Here is a 17,422-nt window from a genome sequence, read left to right as displayed (position 1 = left end):
ATCTTGCTTGTGGCTTATTTCTCCCCAAATGTTCAGTTTTCCGCTAGGTTGTGTTCTATCCAGTACCTGTTACTTCAGGTGACACCTTGTATCTTGAGATAGCCACTGCTTTACATACATCTTTTTGAGTTGAGAATCGTCGCATCGGTGATTAGCAAGGACCACAAACCACACGCATGGAACCACAGATTATCAAGGTTGGTGAGGTGAGGTGTGGTCGCCATTCCCAGCCAGTCAATCTGCAACCCGGGGTACCGGGCTCAGAGCCCAAGGCCTCGGAAGTAGCTGCTGGTTGATACATTTTCTGTTTGAGCAAGGGATATCTATCCATACCTCGAGTTGCCTAGTGTTTCGAAGACTATATACCTTGGCTAGATTAAACAATTTTTGATTCGCTGTAGTGATCGACATCTGAGGCCTCTTCTTTGGCTTTCGTATGTGATTCCACCCGCAACCTCTCACCGCAAGAAGTCAAAAAGTCACAGAATAATACAAAAAGAAAATTCCCGACGGCACCGTAAAAAGCAGACGTGTACATATAAGGGGATAGAAAGCTTTAAGGTCTTCAGCCGCCATGTCCCATGCCCATGTCCATGTGTGTGGAGTCCATCTCCCTATTGATATATCGAAGCGAACAGAGTAAACACTGACAGTCTAGTAGACCGGCATGTTAAAAGCATCAAAATCCCAGGTCCACGTGTCCAGCGAAGTCTGGTCATACTCGCACCTCATCTCCGTGCCGTTGCTGTACCACATGGGACGCAGGGGCCAAGCGCAGATTTGCTGCTCCTGGCCCTCGAAGCTCCCGCTGAGCACGGTCCCGTTCAACGTGACGGGGACGAGGCCGCCTTTCACCCATCGAATGAGGGTGGCGAGGGAGGTCTGCGGGAACGGCCCGTTGGGCTGCAGGTCGTTGTTCATGCAGTGGGAGGCCCCGGGCACGAGGAAGAGGCGGTACCAATCGCCCAAGGCCGCATTGCTCGCGTTGTATGCCAGACCGGGGTACATAACGCGGCGGACGGACTCGTAGAAGTGCACGGAGGAGGCGGTGGGAATGCTTCCATCCTGCTCGCCGTGATAGTGCAGGATCTTGCCGCCTCCGCGGTGGAACGGGGTGAGGTCCGGCCACGCGGTGTGGATGGAATCCTCGTACATCTGCCAGCCCTGCTGGATCCAGTCACGGAGGGTGTCGTAGGTGACGTTGTCAAGGGACGAGAGGTTGTCCGCGTCAATGAGGTTCACGAAGCGGGCAACGTACTCGCCCCCGAACGAATTGATGTCCAGCCCCCACGCCCCGGTCGTGGTGTTGTAGGTGGACTGCGCGTCGTAGAAGAGCGCCCCCGGCTGGTACGAGAGGTAGACCTGGTTGCCCTGCAGATCCTTCATGCCCCCGAGGATCGTGTTGACGACCTCGACCGCCTTGGCGGAGATGGTCGAGTTCTGGGCCGGGACGTCTCCATCGGCCGCGCAGTAGTAGCGCTCTCCGATGGTGGAGTTGAGATCGAAGTGCAGCTTGCACAGGTCGGAGCGCGACACCACGCCGTCATTCCGGCCATCATAGCCATCGCAAGCCTGGATGGTCTGGTTGACAATCGCCTCGATCTCACACTGCGACGGGAAGTAGTTGAGGGTCTTCTCAACCACGTTGGCCCAGAGGTGGTAGACCATCTGGAAGGAGTAGCGGATCGCAGGCGCCCCGATGACCGCGCCGTCCCATTCATCCCCGAACCGCTGCACCTGACTCCATCCTTCCCGGCCACCCTCGGAACAGCTCTGATAGTAGGCGTAGAGCTTGTCGGTGTCGGTCATGTTGAAGAAGCGTCGGGTCAAGCTCTTGCCGATCGTGCTGAGTTCGTGGTGGGCTTGGTACCCGAACATGTAGACATTCTGGTGGTTCAGCGTGCCGTTCGCCAGAAGGAGAACTTCGTCGACCCCGGTGTCGAAGCTCCCAAAGCCTCCATCGGTGGAACCCGAGACCGCTCCATAGATGATGCCTCCGGGAAGCTGCTGGACTCCTTGGTTGATGTAGTAGTCCGCACCCTCAGTGGACAGATATCTCCGCTCAAACCTATCAGGCCGGGGGAGCCAGAAGCGAAGTTTGACGGTGTCGTTGCGGCCATCGTGCGAGTAGGCGAGCGTCACGTTACGGTAGTCAATAGTCTCCGTTGGAAAAATCGCGGAGCCGCTCGTCGTCGAGTTGTAAACCGGACTGGCCTCGATGAAAGAACGATCAAGGGTGATCCCAGGATACACGGAGTCGGACGGCAACTTGGATTTCACGTAGATCGGAGTGCACACATCTTCCAGAGAGATCGCTTGCACGGCGACCACAGCTGAAAGCGTAGTAGCAAGTAAAAAACGCATCATGGCTCAATTGTTCTGATGCAACCGCCAGTGCCCTGCAAAGTGCCCTATGAAACAGGGGAGAGTCCGCCCTGTTTAAATGATGACCGTAGAGCCATGACTGGTTTCTGCAGGTATAGTCGTCTGTGATCGTCTATAATTAAGATGATCTACAGTGCAGAATGGGAAATTACAGTGGATCATGCTACGTATATGTCTATGCCGCTGGTCCGCAATTCACCATGCCCGGGGATGAAGATGGAAGACCCGGAGATTCCAAACCACCAAAGCCGAGCTGTCGGGCACAAACCACCAATCAGAAGCGGCAGAATCCGCCCATCCTCTCCACAGCTCGCAAAGAGGGCCTTGAACAGGAAAGGTACTGTGCATAGGTACAAAGCCCGAGTGTGAGATGATTGAACTTGAAACTAACGAAATCAGACTGATAAGATGCGGTAGGTGGAAAGAAAAAGAATATGAAGCTGGGATACCCCCGTCAATAACTCTGACTCTAGGGACACCGGCCCCAAAGTTCAGTATCAATTTATTCATGAATATTTATCATGAGAACAAATCCAACAACCAACTCGTGTCTCCCAAGTCATCAAAGCTTGCCCTTTGACTTCAAATTCACATCGATTGAAATCTTCTTTCCAATCCCCCTCTCCTGCAACAGTCCTAGTACAAGAGCTTACAACTCCAGCTAGTGGGCTCATCCGGGTTACCAGTCCCGTTGTACTGGGCCTGGTAGGGGTAGTGGCACACGGGGCGCTGGCGCAGGACCTCCGTTGCCGTCGTGTCGTTCTTCCACTTGGTGGCAATGATACTGTCCGGGGCGGTACCGTTCTCCACCCAGGCCATCATCGCGAGAATGATGTCGTGCTTGGCGTCCCGGTACCCGGGGACACTGTACGTGCCCGTGTTGATCATGGCGGCTTGGTCCGCACCGGCAATGTACCAGGGGGCGTTCATGATATCCGGGGTCGAGTAGCAGTGCCTTTTGATCGAGAGTCAGTCAGCCAATTCATGAGGGTCCATTTCAGGCGGTGACTAGGCAGGAAGAAGACGATAGAAAAACTTACTCCATGCCGGGGATCAAGAACAGGCGGTAGAAATCATCCATCTCGACGCCCTGGAGCTTGAGCGCGCTGAAGGCCTGGTCGTAGTAGTAGATACTGGCATCGGGGGAGACGTACGAGTCCGACAGACCGTGGTAGTGCAAGAATTTGCCGCCGCGGTTGTGGAAGGCGCTGATGTCGTAGCGGTCGGCCGTCGCGTTGCCCGGATTCAGCTGGTCGGCGAGCTGCACGGTGCTGTAATCCAGATCCTGCCACACAAAGTCGGAGAGGCCCATCAGGTCGCGCAGATACCAGTACTGCTGGTCGATCGTGCTGTCTTCGCCCAGTCCGATGTTGCCGGTCAGCCACGAGGACTCGCTGCCCAGCCACATGTGGCCATAGACGTAGGTCTGGTTGACATCGACCCAGTCGTTGTGGATCTTGTACAAGGTGGCGAGCTGCTCCGCAGTCAGGCACTCGTCCGCCGCGCTGGTCGCATTGCACATCAGGACGTTGGGGTTGAAGTTACAGCCCGCCGGGTCGGAGATGATGTTGTCGACCAGGCCATCCTGGGGGTCACACTGCCTCAGCACCTCGGCGGCGATGATATCGAACATCGGCTCCGGAATCGTGTGCGAGGAGTTGGCTGGGGCTTGGTAAGTGGTCTGCTTCAGGTTGTACAGTTGTTGGTGTGTGGTCCACCAGGCCGGGGCGCCCGCGAGAATTCCGTCGTAGTCGTCCGGGTACTCCTGCATGTTCTTCATGCTCTGTCGGCCACCGGTCGAGCACCCATAGAAGTAGCTGTACTTTGTGGCCGAGCCATACCAATTCTGAATCAATAGTTTTCCCAAGACGGTCGCCCCGTGCCAGGCTCGGTAGCCCCAATCGACCACCGCCTCAGGTCGGCCAATCGCCCAGGTACCTTCGGTGTCGATCCCGACATGGCCCAGGTTACTAGAGAGCGTCGCAAAGCCGTAGTGAGTGCCAGTGCCCATGTCAACCCAGTTGATGCCGCCACCGGCAGCAGCCGAGCTGTAAACAAGTCAGTAAGGATTGTCAAAGACAATGCGGTGATACATACAGCAGACGACCATTCCAGTCATACGGCAAGATCAGGCCCACTAGGTAGCTGGAGTTGCCCTCGGAAGGAACGTTGATCTGCACGCCACATCCCTCAGGTAGGTTGGTGGGATACTCAGAGGAAGACGTGTAGTTCATCGGATTGAACGTTCCATTGGCAGGAATGTAAGTTGCCCATTGCACCTTGGCATGCGTACCATTGGCATCAATGTACCTTTGAAAGGTAGCGGCCTTGCAGTTGGCCGAAGTCAAGGGGGTGGCCGCCGTCGCCGCCGAGCCGACCAAGGCCGTCACAACAGCCACGTTCGCAAACCACATGCTGGAGAATGTAACGGACAACCCGACCAGAGGAGAACAGATGGCTGATGATTAGAATGATGCCTGCAACATCAAGAAGTTGGCCGTTCGGTATGATGATATATATAGGCCATATGCCATATAGGCCATTGTTGGTGACCATCATGTGAGAATGTAGTCGTATACTCTGCGGTGTAGAGATGAAGAAACTGGTGACGCGGCAGCAGCGGAGACTAAACTCGAAGCTACATCCTCCACAACGTCTTGAACAAAATCTAGGGAACTGGTGATGATCGCAGATCGGAACAGGAAACGATCACCAGGAACTTTGCTGCAGATCCCGGATCATGACGCTAAAAGCGGTCCAGACGGGAGGGATTGCTTTTGCGGGGAGCTTCATACTCAGTACACGGACCCAGCCCTACTGAGAATGACGAAGGTGGCTTGCGCAATGGGCTACTTCAGGTACCGTCTTATGTGGCCCATCTTGCGATGAAAGTGGGGGAGGGGAGGGAGGAATGTGAGACTGGGAAGTTCTGAGTGATTGGTGATTGCGAACAGACGATGGGCCGAATGGTGGAGAAAAGACTCAAACAGGGTTGAAAGCTTGGCATCGAGGCCTGAAGGCCTGAAGGCTTGTTTGTCCCGCTTCGCTCGGAGTCTAGTCCGATCCCGGCTAGGCCAACCAGTTCTCCGATACCGGAGAATAACTCGTATGATCAGGATCATGATCATGATCATGATCTCGTGCTGTCTCTGGGGAGCAGCCTGGGCATGTTAACATGAAACTTAAAACAGTATCTTATAGATTATATTCCCGTGATGTGAATCTCATGCTAGCACTAATGCTAGATAATCTAACATTGTCAGGAAAGGATTGTGGTTCCAATATGCAATGAAATTTGTACACTTTTGGTGAACATGCCATTTGACGATGGAATAGAGAACCCAGCCTCAGTGAGGTCTTCAACCGAAACAGTCGAGTCAATTCGCTGTCGCCGTGATCATGGATATTCTTGGAGTAAATTTTTGAGTTTGGCGGCCACGTGATGGCATGACAAAAGGGTGGCTGCCATCAAGCAAAGGCGGTCGGCGCTAGGCTACTGCTTCAAACCGATGCACAGTACACTACATGGTTCATCTTCTCATCGCCCCTGATATATCCACAGTGGCACAGCAATCAACGATGGACTGGAATACATTGTGCTTCAATGTTGCCACCCTGATTGCAGGCGTGTTTGTCCTCGACTACGGCGCAGACAAGTTCATCGACCACACCGTCATTGTCGGGCGGCGCCTAGGCGTCTCCCAAACGGTCATTGCACTTTTGACAGCGGGCGCTGAATGGGAGGAGGTTCGAGTTCCAGTGCAAACTCATCTAGATGTATCCTAGCTAATCCCCTACTTAGCTCGCTGTAGTGGTTGCCGCCATCCTGCAACATCAGAGGCCCCTGGCCCTTGGGAATGTCATGGGCTCGACCATCTCCAACATTCTCGGGGCCTTCCCTTTAGGGCTACTATTTCACCCACAGGGAGTGGATTTCGACCGCAGCGCAAAGTTGTATTCTGCCCTGTTGCTCGTGGTCACGACGCTATTCGTGCTGCTGGCGTTCTTCAACCAACTGAACCCGACGGTCGGCGGGGTCTTGATCGCCGTGTTTGGCCTCTACCTCGGCTCGATCATCTACGCTATTTACAGGGGTGTAGCGTCGGCCCCCGAGCTATCAGACAGCGACGATAGCAGTGAGTCCGGCGTTTCCAGTCATAGCGAAGCCGACGAATTTGCCACCCATGCCCCTGAACTCTACGAGACTTCTCCTCTCCTCGCGAACGAGCATAATCCTCCATCATCTACAGGCAAAGGCAGCGACGGCAGAAAAATCAGAAGCCTCCCGTACCACCTATTTCAGCTCATCCTCGGCTTCTTCGCACTGTCGCTGTCCGGATACATCATCTCCCATAGCGCCGTGACCGTCGCAGACTCGCTGCATCTCTCCGGCACTGTCTTTGGCTTGACGATCGTCGCCTTTGCCACGACTCTCCCAGAGAAACTGGTTGCCGTCCTCAGTGGTGCCCGAGGCCACGGCGGCATTCTGGCCGCGACAACGGCCGGAAGCAACATTTTCCTGCTGACCCTCTGTGTGGGTGTCGTTGCACTGGCGGGGGACCAGGGACAGGAGGCGGGTAGTGGATTTGTCGCTTTTGAGCTTCTGACGGTCTGGGTTTCTTCCTTGGTGTTTTGTGCTGTCGTGTTTTTGGGACTGGGGAGAATTGCGGCGATTGTGCTCTTGGGTGCTTACGTTGTGTTTTTGTGCTTGGAGTTCACTGTTTACCGGCGGTGAAAAGCTCAGCACAGAATGAGCGATAGAAGAGAGTTGTCGGAGGATACGGGCAGTGGGATTTGGGCCATCCCCACGCTATATCTCCCTGATAACGCAAGATCTGTTTATTGTTTACTATTGACTAGACCGATGGTCTTCTTGATATATCTTCCGTGATTGGCTCCATGGATTGCACTTCATGAAGGCTAGTACTGACGGTCGATGCGTAGTCAAGCTCCTCTTTAGCTAGACTGTCAAGTATGAAGACATAGCCTGGATAGTATCTTAGGCATTGTCCAGTAAGCTTATTTTCCGGGGACTACTGTTGAAAAATTCCAGCTAAAATAATCAGTTCCAGCTCATAAAACTATCAAGTCCACAAACCAGTGAGAAGGAAGAAAGTATAGTTCTATTTTCTCACATATGTTATAGACATTTTACTTCATCGACAATACCCAAGGGTACTTTAATTTCCAATCAGTGGATGGATAATAGCTCTAAGCTAATAATAACCCCATAGAAGCGCATCAACACCTCGCAAGGAATTTGCTCTAAATCAGATTGATCACCAACCAATCACAGTCTTATGTCAGAAGACCAAAAACACTAATATGTTGATCATAAGCCAGTGAGATGCCAGATGGTGGTGACGGCGATTCCCGGTTGCCGAAAGGGGTAAATGACAAGGCTGACGACGGATGGGGGATTGGGCGCCAATGACCCCGAAGCCGCAGTCTCGCACTTCAACCTCCCTCCTGCCATCCTCGGAGTCATCAAGATGTCAGCTTCCATCCAGAGCATAGTGGCTGCGCCGCTGCACGCTGTTGCCGAGTCTAACATTGCTCTCGCGCATCTAAATTTTGACTTCTCCTTGGTTAAAGTCGAAGCGCCCGTCGAGCTCCAACCCCTGGGAAAGCAACTCTCCAAGGCCCGACGACAGTCCGCAGAGGATGGATCCTTCCATATCCTTGCGCGACGATTAGGTGTGCTATTTGATGATGTTTTACCCGAGGTCCCCGCTCTGCTAGAGGCATATGGCACTCGCGCCAGTGAGATTGTGCAGGAAACCACCCAAAGAGTGCAGAGCCCGAGAGATATCGTCGATGGCTTCTTTGGCACGCATCTGGGCATCGACTCCACGACCATCTGGGCCAGCGCTACAAGTGGGAAATCGGTGCTCCGCATACACCTTCTTGCCTGTATGCTGGCTCGCCTTTGGTCTCCTCAGGAAGCTACCGCCATCTGGTCGGAATTGGTCACTCATCGCCAAGCGGTCATTAGAAGCCAGGCCCAGTCACTCGAGATTGTGGACAATTATCTAGCTCAGTTGGCTGCTGCTCACGAGATTGAAGGCACTTTGCTGGCAAACTGGGATTCCAGTGCGAGGGCGTGGTTACAAGTCGCCGATCAAGCATGAAAGAAAGAGCAGATCCAAGTGCAGTTGATTATGAACAATCTTTCCGTGGCAGTCAAATCTCAAACATCGCCGAATGAGGGATCATTCAAGAAGATCAATTGCTATGACAGTGTACTGCTCAATCTTCACCGCGCGCTGACTACACTGGAGAAGTTAGTCAAGGGTGAGCCACGAAGAATAACAGACGGAGGAATTCTGCTCGGCTTGACGTCGTGGCATCTCTACCCGGACCTCGTCGTACTTGGCTCAACCACGAAGGAGATACGTCAGAAAGACCTCTTGGTCAAAGAGGGCGGGATTGTCACGATATCAATCGCTTCTCAGCTTGACCAGCATGCCGACGGGGTGTATTGGTCTTTACCACTGGCAAGTCTCCGATATCATGGCACTATTCAACGAGAGCGGTCCACGATGCACGACTCGAGGATCTCAGTAGAGCAGCTACAAGCTCTAGCACTTGGGGCTTCTCTGGGATCATGCGATGATGCAATACCTGCTGCAAAGATTCTGAGGTCACTCTGGAAGCTTTTTAATCAAATCTATCGGGCGAGGCTGTGTCGAACTGCCGAAAAGCCAGCAGAGCTCACCGAAGACCTATCTCAATACGATGTAGTAGGCCTCGTACAAGATAGCCCGGAGTCTCTGAGGGATCTGATGAGATTACTACAGCTAATCTTCCCTCTCAAGGATGGTATAGAGATGGTACTCTCAAATGATTCGAACGACCGGAAAGCGGCAATGCAACTGATGCGACACGGTGCCAACTATGGAAGGTCATGGATCGGAAACACACACAACACGATGTCCGCCTTCTTCGGTCTAGCGAACCTTCAGCACCTTCTGCGCATGGTTAAGGTTCCAGGTGAACGTATCCACATGCTCCGCACACTATGTGCCAAGTATCAGCTGAATTCTTCTGACTATGTGATTCGCTTCCGGACTCGGTCCAATTCTTGGGCATATTCACAGATCACAGCTGAGCCAGCTGAGCATCTAGACGCTGTACGTGGTGGTATGAAAAGAAAACGCGCCGATTGTGAAACGGTGGACGAAGACACGATCGAATGCCTTGAAGTCCCGCCAGGAGAAAACTGGGTTTGCATCGCTACCCTCGCGGCATCCAAAGGCCATGCTGTTCAGGCCGCTACACCCGGTGTATATGAAGACATCTTTGCAGAGCTGTTGGAAGATAGTCCTCAGGCCGGTCAGTCGGTCTTGTTTGACTTTGCATTCGGGGACCACAATCTTGCAGCCGTTTACAGAAAACAAAACAACCGATCCTCTGCCCAGACCGAGACATTTCCCAGCATCGTCCCGTTGTCAATGGTCCAGGATTTGCTTGATAAAAATCGTCTAAGGCTTGGTACAGTGGCCCAGCAGCTTTTGAGCCACTTCGGATCTTCTCAACCGCTCCACGAAAACTCCCTCCTCGCTCTCGGGCGCGTGGTGGACTATTACAAGCGCTACCTACCCCAGGCTACAGTGTCCATGGGAGTGATCAAGAATCCTGTCCACTCATGGAAATGGGTACAGTCAGTTATCCATGAGCTCGACATGTCGGGCCCTCTCGCCGAGCACCAAGCTCGCGAGGGATATTTTCAGGACTCTGTCTATCCCACCACTTTATCCCGGGAGCACGCATTTGCAGCGATCCTCCAATTTGAGTCGGGTACTATCAGCGTGGACACATCGGAGCTTGCGGCTGTCCTCGCAATATCGAGTGGTAACTCTCTATTCATCGCCGAACAGCTGCTAAGCGACCCAACTTTTCCGAGAGGAACCTCATCCTGCGCCGTCTCCCACGTGCTCGGAAATGTGGGAAAGGCAGGCATTGCTCTCTTGGTATCGCCGCCCGAACTAGCAATGCGAGAACACAGCCTTGACCGGTGGCGTTTTGTCAACCACAATCCGTTCGACGGCGACCCGGTCGGTGGGAAATTCGACGGCACTTCACTTCACCTGTCCTTCACCGGATGGGAAGGGCCTGTGAGTCTGGGGTCGTCCAGCTATGGAAGCCTGGAAGCCTACTATCTGGAGACCACCATCTCCGTCAACGACGGTGGAGAGTGGGTGGGGGATGTCGATATCCTGAAGGGGCTGAGGGATGTCCAGCTATTGCTGCATCCTCTGTCGGAGAGCACATGCGCGCACAAGATGGACTTCGCAGCTGCGGGTGCGGCCATGGTTGCGATTGACTGCTGAGAGGAGATTCTAGATCCTCCCTGTGGAACCCTTGTCTTACGTTCCACGCCCGCAACATCCGACGGCTCTCGCAGTGGGCAGTGGATGGTCCGATTAGCCGCGATAAGCTTGGCGTCCTCTAGGAAGTATCAGTGCATCTGTTTACCTCTTCACGGACCCTTCTGTTGGACCTGTTTGGTTAGCAAACTTGGTCCCGGCAAAGAAAGAACGCTCATTGTTCATTGAGTATGGGACAAGTTGAAGTATATGAAGTTAAGGTAAGCCGTTTGTTCGTCGGCGGCCGGTTTCAGCTGAGATTGTCGCGGATAGCGTTGCTGATTTAGTACTTATCTCTTACAAGCTAGTCTTAGGAGAGACAGTCATCGAGAACGTAAGTTGCACAGAGAGCTTCACTAGGTTACAGAGATACAGTTTGGTAGGCCCGGCTCAAGGGGCGTCGGAGTACATTTAGCGGCAACAGAGTATTGTCGCGACAAGCCTATCGTCATCATTCCGTTCACACTGGGTTGTTGAAGTTTCCTGAGAGTGGGATCGAGATTAGAATCATAATTTCAGATTCTTTGATGTTCTTTGATCAGCAGCAGTACTAAACGCAGCGGAAAAACAAGTCGCTTCATGATACTATAGCCCAATTTCATTGTTCGTAAGACCCAGAAAAGATGGCTGGCGAACGGGAACTCCCAATGAGCATCGCAGCCGAGGTACTTCATCTACGTATGTAGCTCTTCCTATCTCTGTAGAACGGAACGCGAAGGATACGGCGACGACTATTACAGATATGTGGTCTTTGACATTGACGATTACAAGGCATGATTTATTGGAAGGAGATTTGAGGGGATGGTACTGGATCTGTCTTGCGCGCATCTCCGCTCCCACACCCCGAGGACATGGATGGTTTCGATGTCTGGACAGGGTGCGAAAAGTCCACGGCCGCATACTCCGCCCCCACAAAGTCCGGCACCCTCGCCGGATCTTCGAGTCTCGCGACCGGCTCCTCGCGATGGGCACGCCGGCCCGTGAGGGTGATAAGCCGGCCCAAAACCGCGTACTCCATCTTCAGTTTGATACTATAGACCAAAGACTTTAATGCGACCTGCAGATAGTAGAGCCCGACATACTCCAGAACGAGCAGGCCGACATCGAGGGCGATGATGACGATGTTGATAGCCACGAGTTGGTAGATCACACCCCCGCCGCTGCTGTGACCAACTCCTCCTTCTCTTTCTCCTCCGTCGGTTTCCCCAGACTCTCGCCGTCGGCGCAGCAGCGCAGGATCGCCGGCCCACAGCACTTGGACCGCCTCCCGGATATACAAGGTGGAGAGCAACAGCTCCAGGAGGCAGAAGCCGGTCACCTGGGCGCGCTCGATGACCTGGTACGCGGCGTTCCAGGGGCCAGTCCCCACGAAGGCGGAGCCGTAAGTGGTGACGGTCGTCGGGGGCAGCAGGATGGCGGTGGTGAGCAGGATCAGGTAGAGGATCTGGCGCAGACGCCGCTTGTTGCGAATGAGCAGGTGCAGGCGGGAGTACAGGACCAGCGACTGCACGGGCACCATGGCGTAGAAGCCGATGTTCGAGATGAGCAGGGCGAGCAGGAGGGGGCCGAGCGAGTAGAAGTGCAGCACGGGGCCCACGACGCTGGGCATGACGCCCAGCACGGTGGAGACCAGCAGGGACCAGAAGTAGAGGCCGCGATACTTCTTGAAGGTGAGGAAGAGCAGGACGACGAGCTCCAGCGAGTTGTAGAAGGCAATGGCCAGGATCACGGCCACGATGATCTGCGCCACAAGGGCGCTGTCCTCTATGCCGGTGACCAGCCCGGCGGGGATCTCATACAAGTTCGTCATGAGGCCGCGCGGGGTTGCGGTGCGCCGCGGTCTGCATCGTGGGAAACTGCCGGAAACTGCAGGAATCGACTCTTTGGCTTTTCTTGAACGATGAAGATGTCTATGCACGTCGCTTTGAGGTTCTCTGTATCTTCTCTTTGTCTCACCGCGGGGCTTCCTCCGCCCACTCCAGTTTGCGCTGCATATACCAACTGATGAGCGACGAACAGTGACCGGCATCTTCTTGTAAGGCGAGAATAGGGCCATGCCTCAACCGGGAACCGTGATGGATTTCGCCATCGAGGGAATCAGCTGATAGGAAGGGAGAGTGATCAGTGGTACCGGTCGAAGTGGTAGGGTGGACTCCAAGCCAGAGCCGAATCATCATGCGCAACGCGAGTCCATCCCCGGGAATAAAGTTGTCAGACCCTTGGTTACCGCAGCCGTAAGAAGAAATACAGTTTCAAACCCCCGGATTCCCGGTCGGAGTTGCATCACCTCTCTGAATTACGGCCAGCAGTTTCCGTTGATGGAGATTATTTCCAGAGATATAGCCATGTTTGACAGTTTTGCTCAGGTGCCCGAGCCCGAGGTCAGCGATTCTCGTTATTGGCTCTGTGTCAGACAATTGATGGACTGGTTGATACCAGATAAACGAATGCCTACTGGGCTAAGTAAGTGCATGAAACAAGATGCACCGAGGGGTTCTCGAAATTCTGACTCATTCCGTTTTCCACATGACTTCCTTGTCAGATGCCACCATGGGTCATATATACGGGTACATTCAGCCCACCACGGGACAAGAAGGGAAATTCGCCAAAATAGGCAAGCAAGCGGCAAGCCGCCGCCCCATTGCCGAGGCCCGCATTTCGGGTTGGTCCGATGCCCGCGCCTTTGGCTGAGTACACTTCAAGGTTCCAATTTAGACATTCCCTATCCCCATTCATTATCACCACAATGCTTCTGCTGCCACAAAAGCCCTTGCTGGCTTGAGCATAAGCTACTGATGGATGAATATTGGCTATTCAATGATATGCCAAGATTACAATTGTCGGAACATGTAAATGACCTACTATCAATCGGGCGGGACCTTGGTAGGTAGTGAGTGGGTATAAGACCAAGGGAGTCGCTCCACTAACCAACCCGAACCCTTGTCAATGGGTAAATCCAGGTTGTTTAACCATACTGGCATCAATCATTGCAAGAAGAAATAGATTCTAGTAGCCTAATCATTACTTATCAACTAGACAATGCATCTTATCGTGCTACTAGGAACCTACATTGATGCGGCGATAGCTCTACCGTATGCCGGATAGCACGGATGGACCGGCCAAATTCAGCTGCTTTGCTCCGCGGGGGTCAACGTTCCTGGCAGGAGGTGGTCGGAAGGACTCTGATACTGGTATACTGTATCTATCTTGCCTAGTTGTGATGGTACATAGTAGCAACAAATTCAGTATCGATGGGAATATGCAGTGAGGTCACCACTTGTGGTGAGGCAGGGATTCTATTGAATCGTGCCCGTACATGCCCTAACCACCTACCGACTTACGCAGGAACACCGTTTGTGACAGCGCCCCACCCCTTCATCGTCCAGTTCCCAAAGCAGGCATACTGATACTGCGCCCTCGCCAGACTTTGCTGCTGGATCTTCAGGAAGGTCGACAGCTCACACCACCCGTCCTCGCGGTACTCGCACTCGTCGAAGCTAGCGTGGAGCGGGATGGTGCGCTGGTTCTGAATGAAATGCACATACTGGGTCGGGCCGCTACCGGTCACATAGTCGCCGTTTTTGCTGGTAGCCTTGGACGATGACCGCTTGGTCAAGACCCTGTGCGGCGCGCTGATGATCTCGATATTTAGACGGCCCGCGAAGGGCACGATGCGGCTGGAGTGGAACTGCTGATTCTTGGTGGGCCCGGTGAGAGGCAGGGGATCGGCAAATTGCGTGAGACCGAAGGCTGTCAACACGGAGACGATGTTGGCATCGTGGGTGAACTCTAGGTACAGCTTCTGGTCGAGCGGGAAGGTAATGGGGTTCGTGTCGAGCGTCAGATTGGCCCCGGTGGTGTTCGCGCCCACCTCCAGAAGATGGCCCTCCACGCGCGCCAGGAATTCCTCCACGAAGGCGATGCCCTGCGCGCGGCCGGTGGGGCTGTGGAAGCCGGAGAGCCCCGCGAACTCGAGGTCCATGAGGTAGGCGTAGTTCTCCCAGTCCTCGTACGTGAACAGCTGGCAGAAGTCACTGTAGCCGAGGCTGATGGTCTCGTAGGGGCAGAGCGCCTGCGCGTGGTACGTGTCGGTGACCGTCCAGTTGTAGGCCCCCGTCAGACGCCGCAGCTCGGCGGTGCGCTCCTGCAGATAGGTGGCCATCCAGGTGCCCACGGGGATCTGGATGGATTCCATCATGGTCTCCGACGCCTTGGTGCACGCGGACTCGCCGGTGGTCGCCGGGTCGATGGTGGCCAGGATGTTGGCGTGGTCCCGCCAGTTCAGCCCGAAGAAGCCGGCCAAGAAATTCTCGCAGCTCTCGAGCATCCGCGCCTGCAGGGTCGTGCGCACCACGAGCTTCGAGGTGCTGTTGCTACTGCCGTACAGATGGCCGTAATTGTAGAAGTTCAGAACACCAGCATCGAATAGTTCCTGACGGCCTTGCGGCACCAGGATCTCCTTGCCCAGTTTGTAGGACCACTGATTGAGAAACTCGAGCTTACCGGAGAAGACGTGGCCCTTGGCGGTTGCATTGACGATTGCAGCACTCCAAGTATCCAGGCCCTCTGATGAAGAGGGATACCGCGCACCGTGACGTTGCAGCATGTGCATTTGGGTGATGTGCGCACCCTTTGGCAACGGATATTCATTCACCCCGAAGCCCTCGGGCGGCGAGAAGTAAGGGCTGTTGAGAAGAGTCAGCTATGATCATTACGTATGCTGAGGGGGGCCAATCTTACCTCAGGTCACCCATGAGGTGAAAGATATTCCTCCCCTTCGCACCCTGAATGGGCTCCGAGGTCTCCAGCGGAGCATTGGGAACATAGGTAGCATCCCCGAAAGGTGCAGGGTTGCTTTCGGCGAGGAAAGGCGCAGCACCGGTCGCGACAGTGCCTAGTTGGTAACATGTCAGTGGCTGTGGCTGTTTGAATGGGAGGAAAATCAATGGGACCAACCAGCATAGAGATCAGGCGAGGTTTGGAACCAATTAGGCTGGGTGGGAGTCGCTCTCTGGTGAATCGCACTGGCCTCAACCGCCGTGGTAATTGCCACGGAGAGAACCAATGACTTGAGTGTATACATGGCCATCATGAATCCTCGAGCTCTTTATACACAGCATCTCACCGAGCGTTGTCCGCCGAGCCTTTTATACATCCAAGTTGTCGCATAATATCGTAGATTATAAGAATACGATTGGACCGCCTACATGTCGGCTGTTGTGGGGGAATCATGGTTTTCGAAGGGTGACTGCAACCTGGAGAAATGAATGAACACATGAACTACGCTGCAATCAACATCTTCCAGATCACCACGTGGGACAAGTCGACTTTCAACAGAGAGGGCATTTCGGCAGTTTCGTGCATCAAATAGACCCTATTAAAATAAGCGAAGCTCTACTAGTAGAGCCTGAGTCAGCACGAAGTATAAAATCTGGTCAGACTTCGCAAGTCATTGGGTCCACGTCCTTAAAGCCCAGACTCTGGGACGAGGCCTAATCATCAACCGAGATTATCTGATTGATTAGCGAGACCACGTGCGAGACAGCCTGCACGAAGCAGCCGGTGCGAAATGTCACGATGTCGGGTTTGACCAATGAAACTCGACCAAGGGAGACCGTGTTATCGATAGCCCTGGAAATGCCAAGGGCTGGGGAAATTACCCGGACCCCCAGGCAACCTAAGTTATTTTTCCCTTGTTGTGTCTTCCGAGTCTTCCGTGACCGCAACGGTGCTCTTGTGCCCAGCATGAATCGGGTGCTTTGTCTGAGTTCCTTCAGGCGATCCGCACACAACAACTCCCATTTCGTGGATATGATGTCTCTTCAAGCAGTACAAAGCGGAAAGGTGACTATTGGTATTGTCTCTCAAGAGAAAAAAACATATGAGGGAAGAAAGAAAAGTAGATAAGATCAAATGAGTTCATGAGGTTATACTAGCTCTAAGCCTCAGTGAATCGTAGAGGGGCAGCGGTGGATTCGCTTGATTCACTAAGCTCTTTGTATCTTTGTCCTCCTCCTGGCCAGGGATTTGTTTCTCTTTGTTCTTTGTTTTTACTCCGTCGTGTGCAGGGAAAACAAGCCCATGTGGATACTTCACGTGCGCTTAACCCGCCGCCCGCCGCTCTTCCTTTCCTTTTCCCTTTCCCACTCCTCCTCCCCCTTCTCATCCTCCTTCATATGCCCACCCCCTCCCTCACTTACTCAATTACTCCTAATTTTTGATATGAATTTATCTGTCCCTCTTCATTCGATCTGGTATTGGACCACGAATATGACTATCAACACCTGGGAATGGGCCCAACTGGCGAGCCGCCTGTTGGTGACGGTAACAGCCATGTGCATCACCTCCTTTGTTCATAAGCTCATCACGATGCGATTGATGTTTCACCGCCTGAGAAAGCAGGGGCGGGTATGTACTCCTCCTTCCCTTCAAACGGGTCACATTAACCATGCCAGCCCATGTCGCCCTGGAACTCTATCCTAGGAAATCTCCCTGTGATGGCTGCGCTGCACAAAAAAGGGCCGGCTGATGCCCGTGAGGCCGAGCTGTTTGCCCTACTGTCCGCCGAGATACCGGACGGTGAAGCCGGATTCTATGTTTGATGTGTGGTCTTTGAGCTCCCCCATGCTGGTGGTGAGGGCTGTGCGATCTGGATCGTGCACCCAGCC

At 53.7% G+C, this 17,422-nt stretch overlaps 6 protein-coding genes across 6 annotated transcripts; 2 read left to right on the top strand and 4 right to left on the bottom strand.

Moving 5' to 3' along the window:
* Nucleotides 1-654: 654 nt before the first annotated feature.
* On the bottom strand, nucleotides 655-2,364 carry ASPACDRAFT_34204 (uncharacterized protein; the record flags this gene model as incomplete). Its single annotated transcript, XM_020200027.1, has 1 exon — nucleotides 655-2,364. One exon carries the CDS (start codon nucleotides 2,362-2,364, stop codon nucleotides 655-657), a length of 1,710 nt encoding a protein of 569 aa, XP_020052792.1.
* Nucleotides 2,365-3,021: 657 nt separating this feature from the next.
* Nucleotides 3,022-4,799, bottom strand: ASPACDRAFT_34361 (uncharacterized protein; the record flags this gene model as incomplete). The annotated part of the gene is made up of 3 exons (XM_020200037.1): nucleotides 3,022-3,340; nucleotides 3,426-4,433; nucleotides 4,483-4,799. The coding sequence occupies 3 exons, from the start codon at nucleotides 4,797-4,799 to the stop codon at nucleotides 3,022-3,024; spliced, it is 1,644 nt and encodes a 547-aa protein (XP_020052791.1).
* An 814-nt stretch (nucleotides 4,800-5,613) lies between these two features.
* ASPACDRAFT_125046 (sodium:calcium antiporter) lies at nucleotides 5,614-7,479 on the top strand. Its single transcript, XM_020196782.1, has 2 exons — nucleotides 5,614-6,132; nucleotides 6,188-7,479. Exons 1-2 carry the CDS (start codon nucleotides 5,911-5,913, stop codon nucleotides 7,118-7,120), a joined length of 1,155 nt encoding a protein of 384 aa, XP_020052790.1. The 5' UTR covers nucleotides 5,614-5,910; the 3' UTR covers nucleotides 7,121-7,479.
* A 398-nt stretch (nucleotides 7,480-7,877) lies between these two features.
* On the top strand, nucleotides 7,878-10,718 carry ASPACDRAFT_54370 (uncharacterized protein; the record flags this gene model as incomplete). Its single annotated transcript, XM_020202873.1, has 2 exons — nucleotides 7,878-8,478; nucleotides 8,524-10,718. The coding sequence occupies 2 exons, from the start codon at nucleotides 7,878-7,880 to the stop codon at nucleotides 10,716-10,718; spliced, it is 2,796 nt and encodes a 931-aa protein (XP_020052789.1).
* An 814-nt stretch (nucleotides 10,719-11,532) lies between these two features.
* Nucleotides 11,533-12,564, bottom strand: ASPACDRAFT_46615 (uncharacterized protein; the record flags this gene model as incomplete). Its single annotated transcript, XM_020201815.1, has 1 exon — nucleotides 11,533-12,564. The coding sequence occupies one exon, from the start codon at nucleotides 12,562-12,564 to the stop codon at nucleotides 11,533-11,535; it is 1,032 nt and encodes a 343-aa protein (XP_020052788.1).
* Nucleotides 12,565-14,091: 1,527 nt separating this feature from the next.
* ASPACDRAFT_34614 (histidine phosphatase family protein) lies at nucleotides 14,092-15,837 on the bottom strand (the record flags this gene model as incomplete). The annotated part of the gene is made up of 3 exons (XM_020200056.1): nucleotides 14,092-15,439; nucleotides 15,495-15,648; nucleotides 15,711-15,837. The coding sequence occupies 3 exons, from the start codon at nucleotides 15,835-15,837 to the stop codon at nucleotides 14,092-14,094; spliced, it is 1,629 nt and encodes a 542-aa protein (XP_020052787.1).
* Nucleotides 15,838-17,422: the final 1,585 nt, after the last annotated feature.

The sequence above is a fragment of the Aspergillus aculeatus genome, assembly GCF_001890905.1.
Source record: "Aspergillus aculeatus ATCC 16872 unplaced genomic scaffold ASPACscaffold_16, whole genome shotgun sequence".
In the NCBI taxonomy this organism is placed as follows: Eukaryota; Fungi; Ascomycota; class Eurotiomycetes; order Eurotiales; family Aspergillaceae; genus Aspergillus; species Aspergillus aculeatus.
The sequence above is the reverse complement of the archived record's forward strand: the minus strand, read 5'-3'. Positions and strand labels throughout refer to the sequence as shown.

Coding starts and splice junctions, on each gene's coding strand:
- ASPACDRAFT_125046 (XM_020196782.1), top strand. CDS start 5,911: ATGGTTCATCTTCTCATCGCCCCTGATATATCCACAGTGGCACAGCAA. Junction 6,133..6,187: donor CGGGCGCTGAATGGGAGGAG/GTTCGAGTTCCA, acceptor TCCCCTACTTAG/CTCGCTGTAGTGGTTGCCGC.